Raw genomic sequence first — 12,579 nt, 5'->3', positions numbered from 1 at the left:
TTTTTTCTTGGTTTCTGAGGAGTTTGTCTTCCAACTCAGAGCAGTGAATCCGCTTCTGCTGAAAACATGGGAGGAACAGGAAGCAGGTGAGCTCTGTCTGGAGCCATCTCACCCAGCTGTTGAAGAGCCATGGTTGGACCCTGGAGGAATCATGGAGCCATTTAGGTTAGAAAAGACCTTTAACATCATCAAATCCAATCATTAACCTGGCTCCAGGGATGGGACAGCTGCCACCTCTCTGGACAACCTGTGCCAGTGTTCTACCACCTTTATTGTAAAGAATCTTTTCCTCGCCTGAATCCAACCTGAATCTCCCTCTTTTAGTTTCAAACCATAACCCCTTGTCCTGTCACAACAGGCCCTGCTAAAAAGGTCTCTCCTCATCTTTCTTGTAAGCCCCTTTTAAGTAATGAAAGGCCACAATAAGGTTTCCCTGGAGTCTTCTACAGGCTGACCAATACCAACTCTCTCAGCCTTTCTTCGTAGGTGAAGTGCTCCAGTCCCTCCACCATCCACTGAACCCTCTCCACTGTGTCCACGTCTCTCTTTTACTGGGGACGCAGAACATGACACAGCCCTCTAGGCATGGCCTCATCAGTGCTGAGTAAGTGGAAGAGTAATCTCCCTCCACCTACTGGCAACACGTTGTCAAAACGCAGCCCAGCGTTATATACCAGCTCTGCAGCAAGGGGACGCTGCTGGTTCACAGTCAACCTGGCATTCACCAGGACCCCTAGACCAAGCTCCATTCTAGCTGGATATCTCCCAGCACGCAGCAGTGCCGGGGATGGTTCTTCCCAGGATGAGGGCTGTGAACTCCATGTAAAAGGAAAGGGCTCCTAAACACCAGTGGCTGCCCAAGCTGCCTCCTTAGGAGGTGGTCGGAGGTCACACAGCAGGGTCTGGGCCCCTTCCAGCCCTGCTGGTCCCAAAGTTGCACCAGAAATGTAGATACTAGAGGCCCCAGGGCTCACCCTGGTTCCTGCTGCCTGTGTGCTCAGGACATGATGCCAGCCCTGCTTTGTGATGAGGAAAGACTTCTACAAACAAAGGATGACAAGGGCTGCTGCTAGAGCTGTCCCCAGGGCCAGCATCTCTCCTGGAGAAGACAAGGGTGATGGCCCAAGCAGGGGGGGAACCCACTGCCAGCTCCCAAAGAGTGAGCACAGTTCAGGCAGCTCTTCCCCACCCTTCCCAGTGATTTTGGGTGGGGAAAAAAAAGGAGCACACAGGGAGTACAGAGATTCTCAGTGCTTTATTGTGACAGCTCGAGCCCAGGGGGCCATGCAGACAGGAGCACGAGCTCCTTGCTGAACATGGGACTCCAGACCTCACCCATGGGAGAGGAACCCTGGGCTCTGGGTCCACCCCAGGCTGGCCAGGTCACTGTGAGCTGCTGGAGAAGGTTTCATCCCCATTGGTCCCTTCTCTTCTCTCAGCAGCAGCTCTAGGTGGTCTAGGTCTGTCATGGCCACACTGACACTGCTCTCTGCCTCCCCTGTGGCTGCAGTGCTCCTGTCTTCCTCCTCCTTTTTGTCTGGCAGCAGCTCCGATATGCTGGAACCTCGTTGGAGCTGAGATCCAGAGGTTTGGTCCTCCTCTGGGCTGCAGCCCAGGTCTGCGGGCAGATGGAGAGAGGGAATGGTGAGGAGTTGGCAGAGTTCAGCCTCCACCCTCTGCTAGAGGAACACATGTGGCACCCGTGGGGATCAGCTCTGGATTCCAGAGACCTGATCACACACAGATCCCAGCCCTGCAAAGTTGGATGTGCCCATCCCAAGGCTGCATTAGAGATTGCCCCTCAGGGATGAGGATGGAGGGACTGAAGCTAGCCTGGAGCAGAAATGCCATAGCAGGGACACGGCTGGGTGTTTAGTGACACTAGGAAAGGGAAGCAGCCCAGTTGGGGATGGCAAAGCAGAGAGAATGGGTTGATGGGGTGCACTGTGGATAACACTTCAAGGGCCATCACCTTCCTCATCCTGAGTCTCCAAGACTTTCCTCTCCAGGCTCTGGGACAGCAGGGTCAGCCTGTTGAGGGCCAGCAGGGCTTTGCCTGTTTTCTGGAGAGAAGAGCAGGAGCAGTGAGCCCCAGCACCAGATCCATCCCCATCTCCACATCCTCACCAGCCCTCCAGGTACCTGCCACTTCCGATGGGTCAGGAACTGCTTGATCCTCTCCTTGGGCAGTGCCTTCATGCTGTAAGGCTGGGGCTGCTGCAGCCAGGGGTGCAGCAGGGCCCCCACACTGGAGAGCCAGCACCTGGGGGCACACGGGACAGTCACAAGGGGACCTTCATCTGCTGGCATGGCCCCATGGAGTATCCCTTCCATTAACCACATTCAATGCTTTCCCCTGCCTGTCCCTTTGGCACCCCAAAACCCAACCATCTCCAGCTCAGCGTCCCCCCAGGGTCCTACCGGGGGTCTTTCTGCAGCAGTTGGCTGATGAAGTCCTTGGCTAGCTGGGAGATCTCCAAGAAGGTCTCCTTGTCAAAGTCCCACTGCACAGCTGTGATGTTGCTTAGTGTCTCCATGTCATTGTCCCCCTGGAAGGGGGACACCCCACTCAGCCTGGAGAGGTGGCACAAGGACGTCAGTGACAGCCCAGCCCTCTCCATCCCAACCTGCTGTTCCCAAGAGGCCACTCACAGGATGTAGCAAATGACACCAACACTCCACATGTCTGTGGCGAAGCCCACGGGCTCAAAGGCGACCCCTTCTGGAGCCATGAACTCAGGGGTGCCATGTGACACTTTCACAGGGGTGTCTGGAGCTGCAGAGAAGATGCATGGGGCAGGTTTCTGGCTGGGATCTCCTCAGGGCAGCCCAGCTACACACCAACACATGCTGGGTGGATGCCACATTCCAGAGCCCATTGCAGGTCTTGGTGCTTTCCTAGAGCATCTCTAGGTGCTGGGCACCCACAGGCACAGGGGTCTTGGTGGTCTTGATATCAGAAGCGGGGCTGGGAACATGTAGGTTTCCCCAGAGCATCTTATGGTCACCAGGAAGGGCCCTGATCTAGTGCCATAGCGTTGCCTGTCCCAGAGGTGCAGGCAGGAGGCTGGCAAGCTCCTTGCTGATGTGCCCAGCAAGATCAGGTCTTGTGATGGTGACAGTCCCTGCCCTGGTTCCCCAAACCCCCCATTCTTCTCACCCAGCTTCCACGCCAAGCCAAAGTCAATGATCTTGAGCCAGTGGCTGCTGGGGCTGACACACACAATGTTCTCAGGTTTGAGGTCGAGGTGGACGACGGCCTGACCATGCATGAACTGCAGCCCTGCCAGGATCTGCCGCAGGTACTGGGTGCTGCTGGGCTCTGTGTGCTCGAAGTCGTTGTCCACAATGCGCTCGAAGAGCTCTCCACCTGCCACACTGGGGGAGCACAAGGACCTGCTGGGGGCCACCAGACCCAAGGAGAAGCCCCACTGCAGAGGATCTCACTAGCCTTATCTCCAGGGACTGCAGGTTTCCCATCCATCCATGGTGCAGGGACCTTTTCCCACCTTCATGCTCTCCCTGGCAAAGTCCAGCACTGTCCTCCCTACCCCCAAACTTAGCTCTGTGCCCCCACTCACTACTCCATCACCATCACCAGCTCGGCAGGGCCCTGGAAGGCAGCAAGGCACTGCACGAGGCGCGGGTGATGCAGCAGGTTCATGAGCTCCACCTCATCCCGAGCCGCCTGCTTCTCCTTCGCTGTCTGTGTCCGGAAATATTTCCCAGCCCGGATTTTTCCAGTGGCTTTTTCCTGCAGGCGGAACACCATCCCAAACTTTCCTCTGAGGCATGGAGGAGCCATCCCCCCCAATCTGCATCCCAGCCAGAGCTGCACATGGACAGCCATGGACCATCCTCGAGTGGTGGGGATGTTGGACTTCCACTTACTCTCCCAGCTTCTCCAGCTGTGTGTACACATCTGAAACCTGCTCCTGGCTGTTGATGACCACGTCACAGTATTCAAACGTCTCCTCACCTTCTGGGAGGGATGGAGCAGAGTGGTCCATGTATGGATCTCTCATGCTTTGGGGACCACCTGCCTGCACTCCTCCTCAGTGCTTCTTTCTGTACCCTCAACTCCATCCAGGTTCTACCACCCTCCCTATGGGAGGTGATGGGACCGGGGGGAGATAGATGGGGACAAGAGCTGCTACCTTGAGAGCTCCTGGAGCAGCAGGTTTGGGGGGAAAATGTGCTTTTAGGATCAAAAATTCAAGAAAAACGGGGCCATGAACAGGATGGCATGGAGACTGGTGCTGACTGGAAGCATCACACCAGCGCTGGGGTCCCAATGCAAAGCCTAAGCCTCCCCCCCGACAGACCAAGGGCTTAGCCGTACCTTCTGCCTGGGACATGGTGGCACCACCAGCTCCTCCCTGGGTGCTTGTGCGGTCAGGACGGGTGCTGGATGTGGCCCTGAGGCTCCCGGCAGCCCTGTGCTGGGGTTGGGGTGCTGAGGCGATGCACACGTGTCCGCTCCGGCTGTGGGGACACCTTCTACCTGCTATGGGAGACCTCCAGCATCCATCCACTCTTGCCTGCATTCCCCATCCTACACACATCTGATGGCAGATACAGACACACACTTTCCGTCCATAACAGCTGATGTCCTGAGGGACCCAAAGAGACCCAGCAAGGGGCCAAACACGCTAAAGAAAAGTCCCTTCTTAGGGACAACCTCTGCAGCAGCACCTTAGCTCAAGGACAAGGTTTTTCGCATGCCTAGTCTTGCATCAGCCAGGAAATCCACAGGAAGTCTCATTCCTAGGGCAAAGGACCTGTATGCTTATACACATCATCTCCCCACTCTGTCTACGCTAAGGTTAGGACAGAATGATGACACCCAAGGGTGTAATGTAGCACCACCCAAGCCCCAACCCCATAGCACTGACCTGTCACTGTCCAGTCCTGTGCCAAGCCCTGATCTTTCTGAGCCACCACAGAGCTGGAGGGGGAATGAAGGGGTGAAGTTGGAGGTCAAGGACCATTGGGCCTATGCATATGGGGACACACTGGGGCTCTCTCTGGGTACACCCGGGAATATCTGTTCTGCTTCAGTACTGGAACAGCCCCGGCTCTCCCCTCCCTTTCCTTCCCAGTGAGTTTCCGGACTTGAGCGATAAACAACCAGCATCAGTATCACTGAGTCCTCCCGCAAACCATGCCCAGAACCACAGTCCCAAACCCCCTGACACCCCATTTGGCAGCATGGAGGGTCACAGGTTTGCAGCATGGGGGCTTGGGCAGGGAAACCCCAAAGGGAAGCTGCAGAGACCTGACATACCTCATTACGCAGCAGAGAGCTCAGCCCTGTGCTGCCCTCAGGCCATGGATCCAGACTCACAGCCTCTCAAAAGCCTCACCTCCACCTTCTCTCCCACCCATGGGTGGGTTCCTGCAGAGCACCCTCAACTGCTATCCCATTTCCAGCCCCACCTGCAGCCAATATCCCACCAGAGCCATCCTTCTCTCCAAACCCCATCTTGGGCTTTGAGCTTCCCTGGCTGAGCTCAGCCCCAGGCTCGGGTGTGGGGATGAAGGTGAATGGGGTGTTGCAAAACTCTTCTGGGCCTCTGAGCCCAGTAGTTTGGAGGAAAAATGTTTTTTTCCAGCCCTTATTCCCTGGAAGGAGGGCAGCACAGCCATTTGGTACTACCATGCCTCACTTCCCCTGCTTTAAAATGGGAGTAACACCATGATTTCCTCCTGGAGCTGACCCTAGGTTTGTGGATGGGGCAGCAGCACCGGGGGGGGCAAACACACCATCCTCCCCGGGGACCCCCATGTCACAGCATCACCCTGAGCAGAGGGGATGTCACCCTGGTGTTACCTGCTGTCTGAAGCCAGATCTCATGGTGACCTGGGGCTCTGCCAGCCCCGGCAGACGTGGCACCGCCGCCACTCGGCACAAAGTCCACAGCTGCTGCAGGGAGTCAAGGACAAGTGTCCCCAGCGGTGGCAGGGCCACTGTGACCTCACCGCTCACCCGTCACCATGACCTTGCCACCCACAAGGATGGGGATGCCATGTCCAGGGGGTCCCCACCAGCAACCCGGGGGTGAGGGATGCAGTGGATGCTCCATGCTTGGTGATGCTGTCAGCACTCTTGGTTTCACCCTGCTGGGATATCGACTGCGTGGCCGGGCCTGCGGGGACAGGAGTAGGACATGGTGATGGCCCAGCTGAGGACAGCAGTGGGGTGGTGATGGAGTCCAGCTGCCTGCATCGTGCTTGCGTGATGACAGGTGATGGAGACCCGGCCGAGTACAACTGGCCACGGCTCCTGACCCTACTCCGGACCCCTCTCCACGGCAGGATGAGGCCATGCGGGTGACGCTAGGTTGTCCCCCGCACAGGGAGAGGCAGGATACGGCCAAGGTGTGCGAGGGATCCCAGCAGCCACTTGATGTCAGTGTTGGCCTGATGTTCATCCTGGGGATGGGCAGCAAAACCGAGTAGGAACAGGCCAGGAGAGGGGAAAAGAGCAGTTTCCCAGAGTTAACATCACCAGCGGGAAAAGACGAAGGATTTTAAGGATCAAGGAGAAATGGGCTGGTCCAGGAATGGATAAGCAGATCCATCCATCCATCCTGCCATATTTTCCAGCCTTCAAAATGAATCTCATTACTGACAGTTAACAGCCACTGACCCCTGGCCCTTTCTCACAACTTTGCTTTATGGTTTGAGAAGGTGGCTCTTCCAGAATGTCCACTCACCATGGACATCCTCTTTTTGTGCCTTTATACAATCAATTAATTCATAAAATTCATTAATTAATCATTAGCACTCTCACCCAGGCATCCATGGCTTGTGTCATCAAGTTTTCTCCATCTGCCCAGAGGAGCTCCTGGCAAAGCTGGGATGGGTTTTCCAGGTGACCCCCCGATTCCAAACCTGCTCATTTTCCCCATGGGGTGCACCCTTGGACCCTCCCCCCCCAACACTTCCAGCCACCTGTGTAGCCCCCCCTAGCCTTTGGGCTGAGTCAAGGTCCCCTTTGTGCAGGGAACTAGGCAGATTTAGCTATCTTTGCTTTTTTGTAGGACCTACAATAAACAGTGCCACCACAGGGTTCAGCTGGTGGACCTTGACTCTGTGTGACAGAGTGGCTTGTGGGGACACGGTCACCTGGTTGAGTCTGGGATCTGTCTGTGGTCCCAGTGTGCCTGAGGGATGGGTTGATGATCCTGGGGGTTCACAGCTCCTGCTCCCCATCACCCAGGGAGAGGACACAGTCCCTATGCCATATCACCTGTGAGGATGTCCTAGGGGATGGGTGCTGGGAGCATGGTGTGGGGTGCTGAGGTGCCGAGTGCTGGAAGCTGGATGATGTGATTGATGGGTGCTGGGGTGCTAAGTGCTGGGAGCTGGAGATCTGGGTGTTGGGTGCTGGGAATTGAATGGTCAGACTGTGGGAAGTGAGTGGGAAAGCCAAGCTGGTGCTGGGGGATGTTCCACATCAGCTTTGGCTTCAAGAGAGGAGAGCAAAGCAAACAGCATGGGGCAACAGAGGGGTGCCAAGCTGTGCTTTGGGGTGCCCTGGGGACAGCACAGGGATGTGAGGGCACCCAAGGGCTCCCAACAACAGTGTTTAATCAGGGCAGGCAGCACCAGTGCCATGAGGGGCCTAGCTGGGAGCAGGGCTGGGGTGGGGAGGGCTCTCTGCAGAGCTCAGTCAACAGCATTGAGCTCCCCTTGCTCCACCTGTGCCCCAGCTACTGGAGGCTTTGCTCAAGCTCAGGCTGGTCCCAACAGGGGAGTTGGTGTGATAAACCTCCATTCCACTGCAAATCCAGACCCAGAACTGCTCTGGAAGGAGAAAGCCCCCTCATCATTGGTTTAAATTCAGCCCCCTGCAAAGTCTGCCCAAAGGCTTGGGGCAAAGCCAGCTGGGTCTGCTGTCCTGCAGAGGCCAATTTTGCATGATTGGGGTTGTACAAATATCCAGCGTCCTCACAAAATACTTCTGAGAAGTGTGGAAAGGGTCAGAGCACCCAAGTTTTTGGGTAGCATGAAGGGCAGGAGGACCCATGGATGGCAGACAGGGTGATGGCTGTGCCTAAACCTGGCTGGCTGTGCTCAGCTGCACACCCCAGGGTGTGGAGGAGGCTAAAACACAGCTGGAAAAGACCGAAAACCATGAGGAAAGGAATCAGTCCAGAGCTGTAAACCACAAAAGCCTCTGGCATCAGCAGCTCAGGGATCAGCCTGTCACTGTTCCCTGTATCTACAGCAGGGTCATGCTGGGATGGGCAGGGGGCAAGATGTGGATCTGTCCCCTCCCTCCCCAACCACATCCCAAGATCTGGACCATTTAACATCTCCCCATCTCCTTTTCCATTCAGGATCAGCCAGACCATTTCCAAAACCAACTCTACAGCAGGAAACATTCAGCATAATTAACCTCCATCGATTAACATCTTAAAGGAAAGGGGGGTGGGGGGGTGGAAGAGTTTTGATTTTTGGGTTTAAAGGCCAGGAAAAAAACTCTTTGTCTGATTCCCTGCCTTGTTCTTCCCAAATCACACTGGGACGCGGCCTGGGGCCTTTCTACCCCACACTTCCCTCCAAGAAAGGAAAATCCAAGACGTCTGCCTTCATATAGAAAGTCTCTGAAAGCCTTTATTTTTTTTAGCCTTTATGCAAAATTTAGTGCTTACTTTTGCCTTTTACATGTCCTGATCCCCCAAATACAAATTATTCCTTTATGTACTTGCAGCCTGAGCACCACCACGGTGCAGCCATTGAGGCTGCCTGCAAGGAGCATTACCAGCACCAGAGGGAAGAACGGAAGCTTTGGGAAACATCCGTGTTCAACACCCGGAAAAGATAATCAGCTTCACTCTTGGGTCACTCCTCTCCTGGAGAGCCAAAATGGAGCCAAGGCTCAACCTGTAAAGAGGCGGCAGAAGAGCTGGAAATGGGCAGGGACACAATCTGGGGTTTCTCGCCAAGTTTTCACCCCCGAGATAGCTCAGCTCTGGCCGCGCCAGAGGCCACACTCCCTAGGGGGAGCCGTGCCTGCCAACTGCCATTCGGGAACGGTTCTGGAGGAGGAGAAAGGCATTAAAGAGTTAAGCGCCAGATGGCTGAAGCACAAGGCCGGGTTTAGAGCTGGGCACCCCCCCTGAAAACCGGGACCCCCACTCTGAAGCCGGGACACGCCCCCTTTGGAGCTGGGATTCCCCCAGCTTCGAGCCGAGCACCCTGCTGGTACCTCCCCATTCCTCCTGCCTCAGCCAGGCCTCTCCCCGCTGTGCCACCAGCAGGCCGGGCAGCACCAGAACCGCGTTTCGCTGTCTCCTCCCGGCTCCGGGGAGCCCTCACCGCCCAACCGAGGGCTCAGAGGAGCCCGGGAAGGGCCTGCAGGAGGCGGACGCCCCTGTACCGTGTCTCTGGGCCCGGGGGTGATCGACAGCGCGGGGCGGGGCCCAGGATCGGCCCCTCGCGGCCACCGGGAGACCCGGTCCCGCTCATCGCCATGGCAACGCGCCGTGCCCGGCTGTGTCCCTCCCCGTGTGGGGTCCCGGTTGTCATGGGAGAGCGAGTCTACGCCGCCACAGGCTGCGCCGCCGCTCTGCAGGACTGGACTACAAAATCCATAATCCCGCCGGAGGCGGCGCGCCCCGCCTCTTCCTCTACAACGCTCATTTCCATTGGCTCCTCCAAGTCGCTAAATCGCGTCACGGCGGCATCTGATTGGTTGCAGCGCCGAGGTGCAGGCTATGGCGGACGAGCGGGCGGTGGGGAAGCGGCGGCCGCCATTTTGTGTGTGGGGAGGCAGGCTCCGGGCCTTGCTGCTGCCGCCGCCGGGGCGTGGGTGACGCGGCGCGGTGGGGCAAGGGAGCTGGAGGGGACCGGCGGGGGGGGGGGCTCCTCCTCGCTGCTGAGCCGGGATCGCGGGGCAGCCCGGACGGGCGTCCCTTTACTGGAAGGGGTGCTCGGGTCTCCCCGCTGGCCCTGAGGTGGACTGTGGCGCCGCGCCCTCCACAGGCCGCTCCCCTGGTCAGGGCTCCGGGGACGGGGAGAGCCCATCCCCTACGAGGAACGCCGCGTCTGGAGCTGGGGAAGGGGTCTTGGACCGGAGTCTGAGTGCGCGGTGGTGCGGGGGAAGGCCCAGGCAGGCTTTCCGTGCACCGGGCTCCGGCGGTTCTCACGTCGTGGGGCCGCTCGGCAGCGGTGCCTTGGCTCCAGTCCCGCCAGTAACGCTGGGGCGGGGGACTGAGCGTGAATGTTCTAGCAAAACCGTCGTTAAAACGGTATCCGAGTGTTGCTGGACAGCAGCACCCGAGTTCCTTACGAGGCTGCACTCTGAGTGACCCCCGGTGTGAGCAAACAGCGCAGTTTCATGTTGGAAGTGGGATTTGGCTTAGGAATTATGATTCCCGGAAGGAGGAAGGCCTCACGTTCCACCGTGCCACCTCACAACACAGCTCTAATACGCCATGGGGGGGGGGGGGGGGGGGGGATAGTCTCTCGAGTTTAATCCTTTGTGCCACGCATTTTAGCCAAAGCACAGCCAGATTCCCAGAGGGATTCCTGGAGGGAGCTCTCCCTGTCGGGATCCAGTGAATCAAAGTTAACATGGCTTCCCCTTGCTGCTGTTACCAAAGCAGCAGCTCCTGCTGCAGCGCTTGGAGAGATTTAAACAAAAGCAGTTGCCTGTTGCCAGGGCCAAAAAGGTAACTTTGCGAGCTAATTATAAACCGGAGTGAACCTTTGCTCGGGGTTATAAAGGCCACTCCTTGGGCCTGTGGAAACAACTGGGTGGGTTTTCCCTGTGCAAAGTCACAAAAGGGCTGTTTTCTTCAGACTTCCCCAAAATCCCGACCAAACAACCACCCCTCAGTACTGAGTAGTGCGTGAGCTGCCCGTCCCCTCCAGGCCCAGCTCCCTTGGGGATAGCCTAGGTTGAGACCGTGGTTGTGGCATCAGGAGAGTTTCCTTCAGCGAGTGGCTCAGCCATGGCTCCTTCCCTCTGCAAAAAGCAGATGATGTCGGCTCATCCCCTGGCATTAAGGGGATGTGATTTAGATGCGAAGCAGTGAGATTTTGGAGGCTTTCTGGCAGAAGTGTGGGTTGTGCTGTCAAATGGGGACTCGAGTTAAAAAACAGATGATTTTACATCTCTGCAGTTGGTGGGTTGGTTTTATTTGAAGATGGTGCTTTGTTGTGACTCTTTGGATCATTTTTGACTCCCATGTCGCTTTATGGGGTCTTGAACCCTAAAACTTCATCTCTCTATGAACTGCTGTGTTTCCAAAGCAGGGGGGTTAGTGTGGTGTGTGCCTTCGCAGGCTCACGACAGCTGAAGATCTAATTTCAAGTTGATTTTGCCAAACCAATGGGGGTTGCACTCAGTTCAGGCTGTGTGCCCTGCATTGTTAGAGGGGGGTTTGGAGGATGGGAGCTGGAGGGGCTGATCCTAACACTGGGGTTTGGTGTGTTTCAGATGGACGGACAGCCGCTAGGTTTTCAGTGCTGGCCTCACCAGAAAGTGCTGTGAAACCTCTTCCACTGCAGATACAGGGCTGCAGATCCTCCTTTTTTAACAAAATCCTACTTCTCTTGTGGCACAAGAGACTTGCCAGGACATCCTGAGAGCTATGTGAATATATCCTTGGAACAGACAGCTAAGGAATGAAGTGCAGTTAGTGCCTGTGAAGTCTCAGGCAGGACAGCAGGGTTACTGGCAGCACCATATTCCTGCTCTATAAAACCTGGCTCATCAAACAGGTTTAACGGACCTGGGGACTAATTGCCATGCTGGTAACTTGCTCCTTGAAACCTTTTCAGACCTGAAGGGACAGCAGCATTGAGGGGCAGGATTCTGGTTTCACTTCACACCAGCATTGTGGCATGAAGCTGTTAAGTTGAACTGGTTCCTTTTTTTATTTCCTTGCAGCAAGCATTATCTTCAATGAACTGGTGTGTCCTTGCATCACTTTGCCCCTGGGCCATGGAGGAATGGCCATAACCACAGGTGGGATGGTTTTTCTTTTGAGTTTGTGCTATAATCCCAGGACAGAAATGCTATCCTTTCCTCCAGGAAACCCTTGGGAAGGGAGAAACTTTGAAAGCCCTTTAGGCAAGAGGGTCACTCCATTCCCCTTGTTTCTGAGGCTGATTACCACAAAGCTGCCTCAGCAGTGAGCCTCTTCCTGCCACTCAGCCCCCAAGTCAAGCTCCAGCAGGCAGATTCCTGCTGCCAGGGGCCTGTTTGGAGGGTGCTGCCATGCCAGCGGCACTCCTGAGCTCTCCAAAGGAGCCAGAGTAAAGGCCACTTGGCTCAAACAAGCCAGGAAAGACCAAAGCAGTGGCAGGAATGTGCTTCAAAGGCTTGGCAGGCACAGCTGCTTGCCCTCCAGCGAGGTACTTGCCCTCGACTAGTCAAGGCAGTGCTGCCTCCGTGTCAGGAGGGACTAATTGCTGCCCATGCTCCCACATCACAGCAGAGCAGCACCCTGCTCTCTGGCAAGCTCCAGGATTTGATTTGTTCCTCTGAACCAGTGGAGCTCATATCCTCCAGCATAGCTCTCAAGCCAGCTCCGGGGCCCGTGGGCAGGCTCTGGAGCA

General features: G+C 56.3%; 1 protein-coding gene across 5 annotated transcripts; it reads right to left on the bottom strand.

Annotated features, from left to right (window-relative positions):
* Positions 1-1,236: 1,236 nt before the first annotated feature.
* LOC134168494 (myosin light chain kinase, smooth muscle-like) lies at positions 1,237-4,917 on the bottom strand. 5 transcript variants are annotated; one of them, XM_062628229.1, is made up of 10 exons: positions 4,896-4,917; positions 4,343-4,504; positions 3,892-3,982; positions 3,582-3,785; positions 3,161-3,378; positions 2,653-2,776; positions 2,422-2,574; positions 2,143-2,263; positions 1,973-2,063; positions 1,237-1,618 (listed from the first exon to the last, which is right to left on the bottom strand). In XM_062628229.1, exons 2-10 carry the CDS (start codon positions 4,356-4,358, stop codon positions 1,332-1,334), a joined length of 1,305 nt encoding a protein of 434 aa, XP_062484213.1. In that variant the 5' UTR covers positions 4,359-4,504; positions 4,896-4,917; the 3' UTR covers positions 1,237-1,331. The 5 variants fall into 5 exon arrangements, with proteins under 5 accessions (XP_062484213.1, XP_062484211.1, XP_062484212.1 ...); XM_062628227.1 differs by having other exon boundaries at positions 4,343-4,917; XM_062628231.1 differs by having other exon boundaries at positions 1,475-1,600; positions 1,958-2,063; positions 4,343-4,917.
* Between the last annotated feature and the right edge of the window lie 7,662 nt (positions 4,918-12,579).

Source organism: Pezoporus occidentalis, unplaced genomic scaffold (genome assembly GCF_034315485.1).
Source record: "Pezoporus occidentalis ecotype Australia unplaced genomic scaffold, CSIRO_AGI_Poc_V1 ctg312, whole genome shotgun sequence".
Lineage (NCBI taxonomy): Eukaryota > Metazoa > Chordata > Aves > Psittaciformes > Psittacidae > Pezoporus > Pezoporus occidentalis.
Note: the sequence above shows the minus strand (reverse complement) of the source record. Positions and strands in the feature narration are given on the sequence as shown.

Coding starts and splice junctions, on each gene's coding strand:
- LOC134168494 (XM_062628227.1), bottom strand. CDS start 4,565: ATGTGTGTAGGATGGGGAATGCAGGCAAGAGTGGATGGATGCTGGAGG. Junction 3,786..3,891: donor CAGCTGGAGAAGCTGGGAGA/GTAAGTGGAAGT, acceptor TCCATGCCTCAG/AGGAAAGTTTGGGATGGTGT. Junction 3,379..3,581: donor CTGGTGATGGTGATGGAGTA/GTGAGTGGGGGC, acceptor GTGCTCCCCCAG/TGTGGCAGGTGGAGAGCTCT.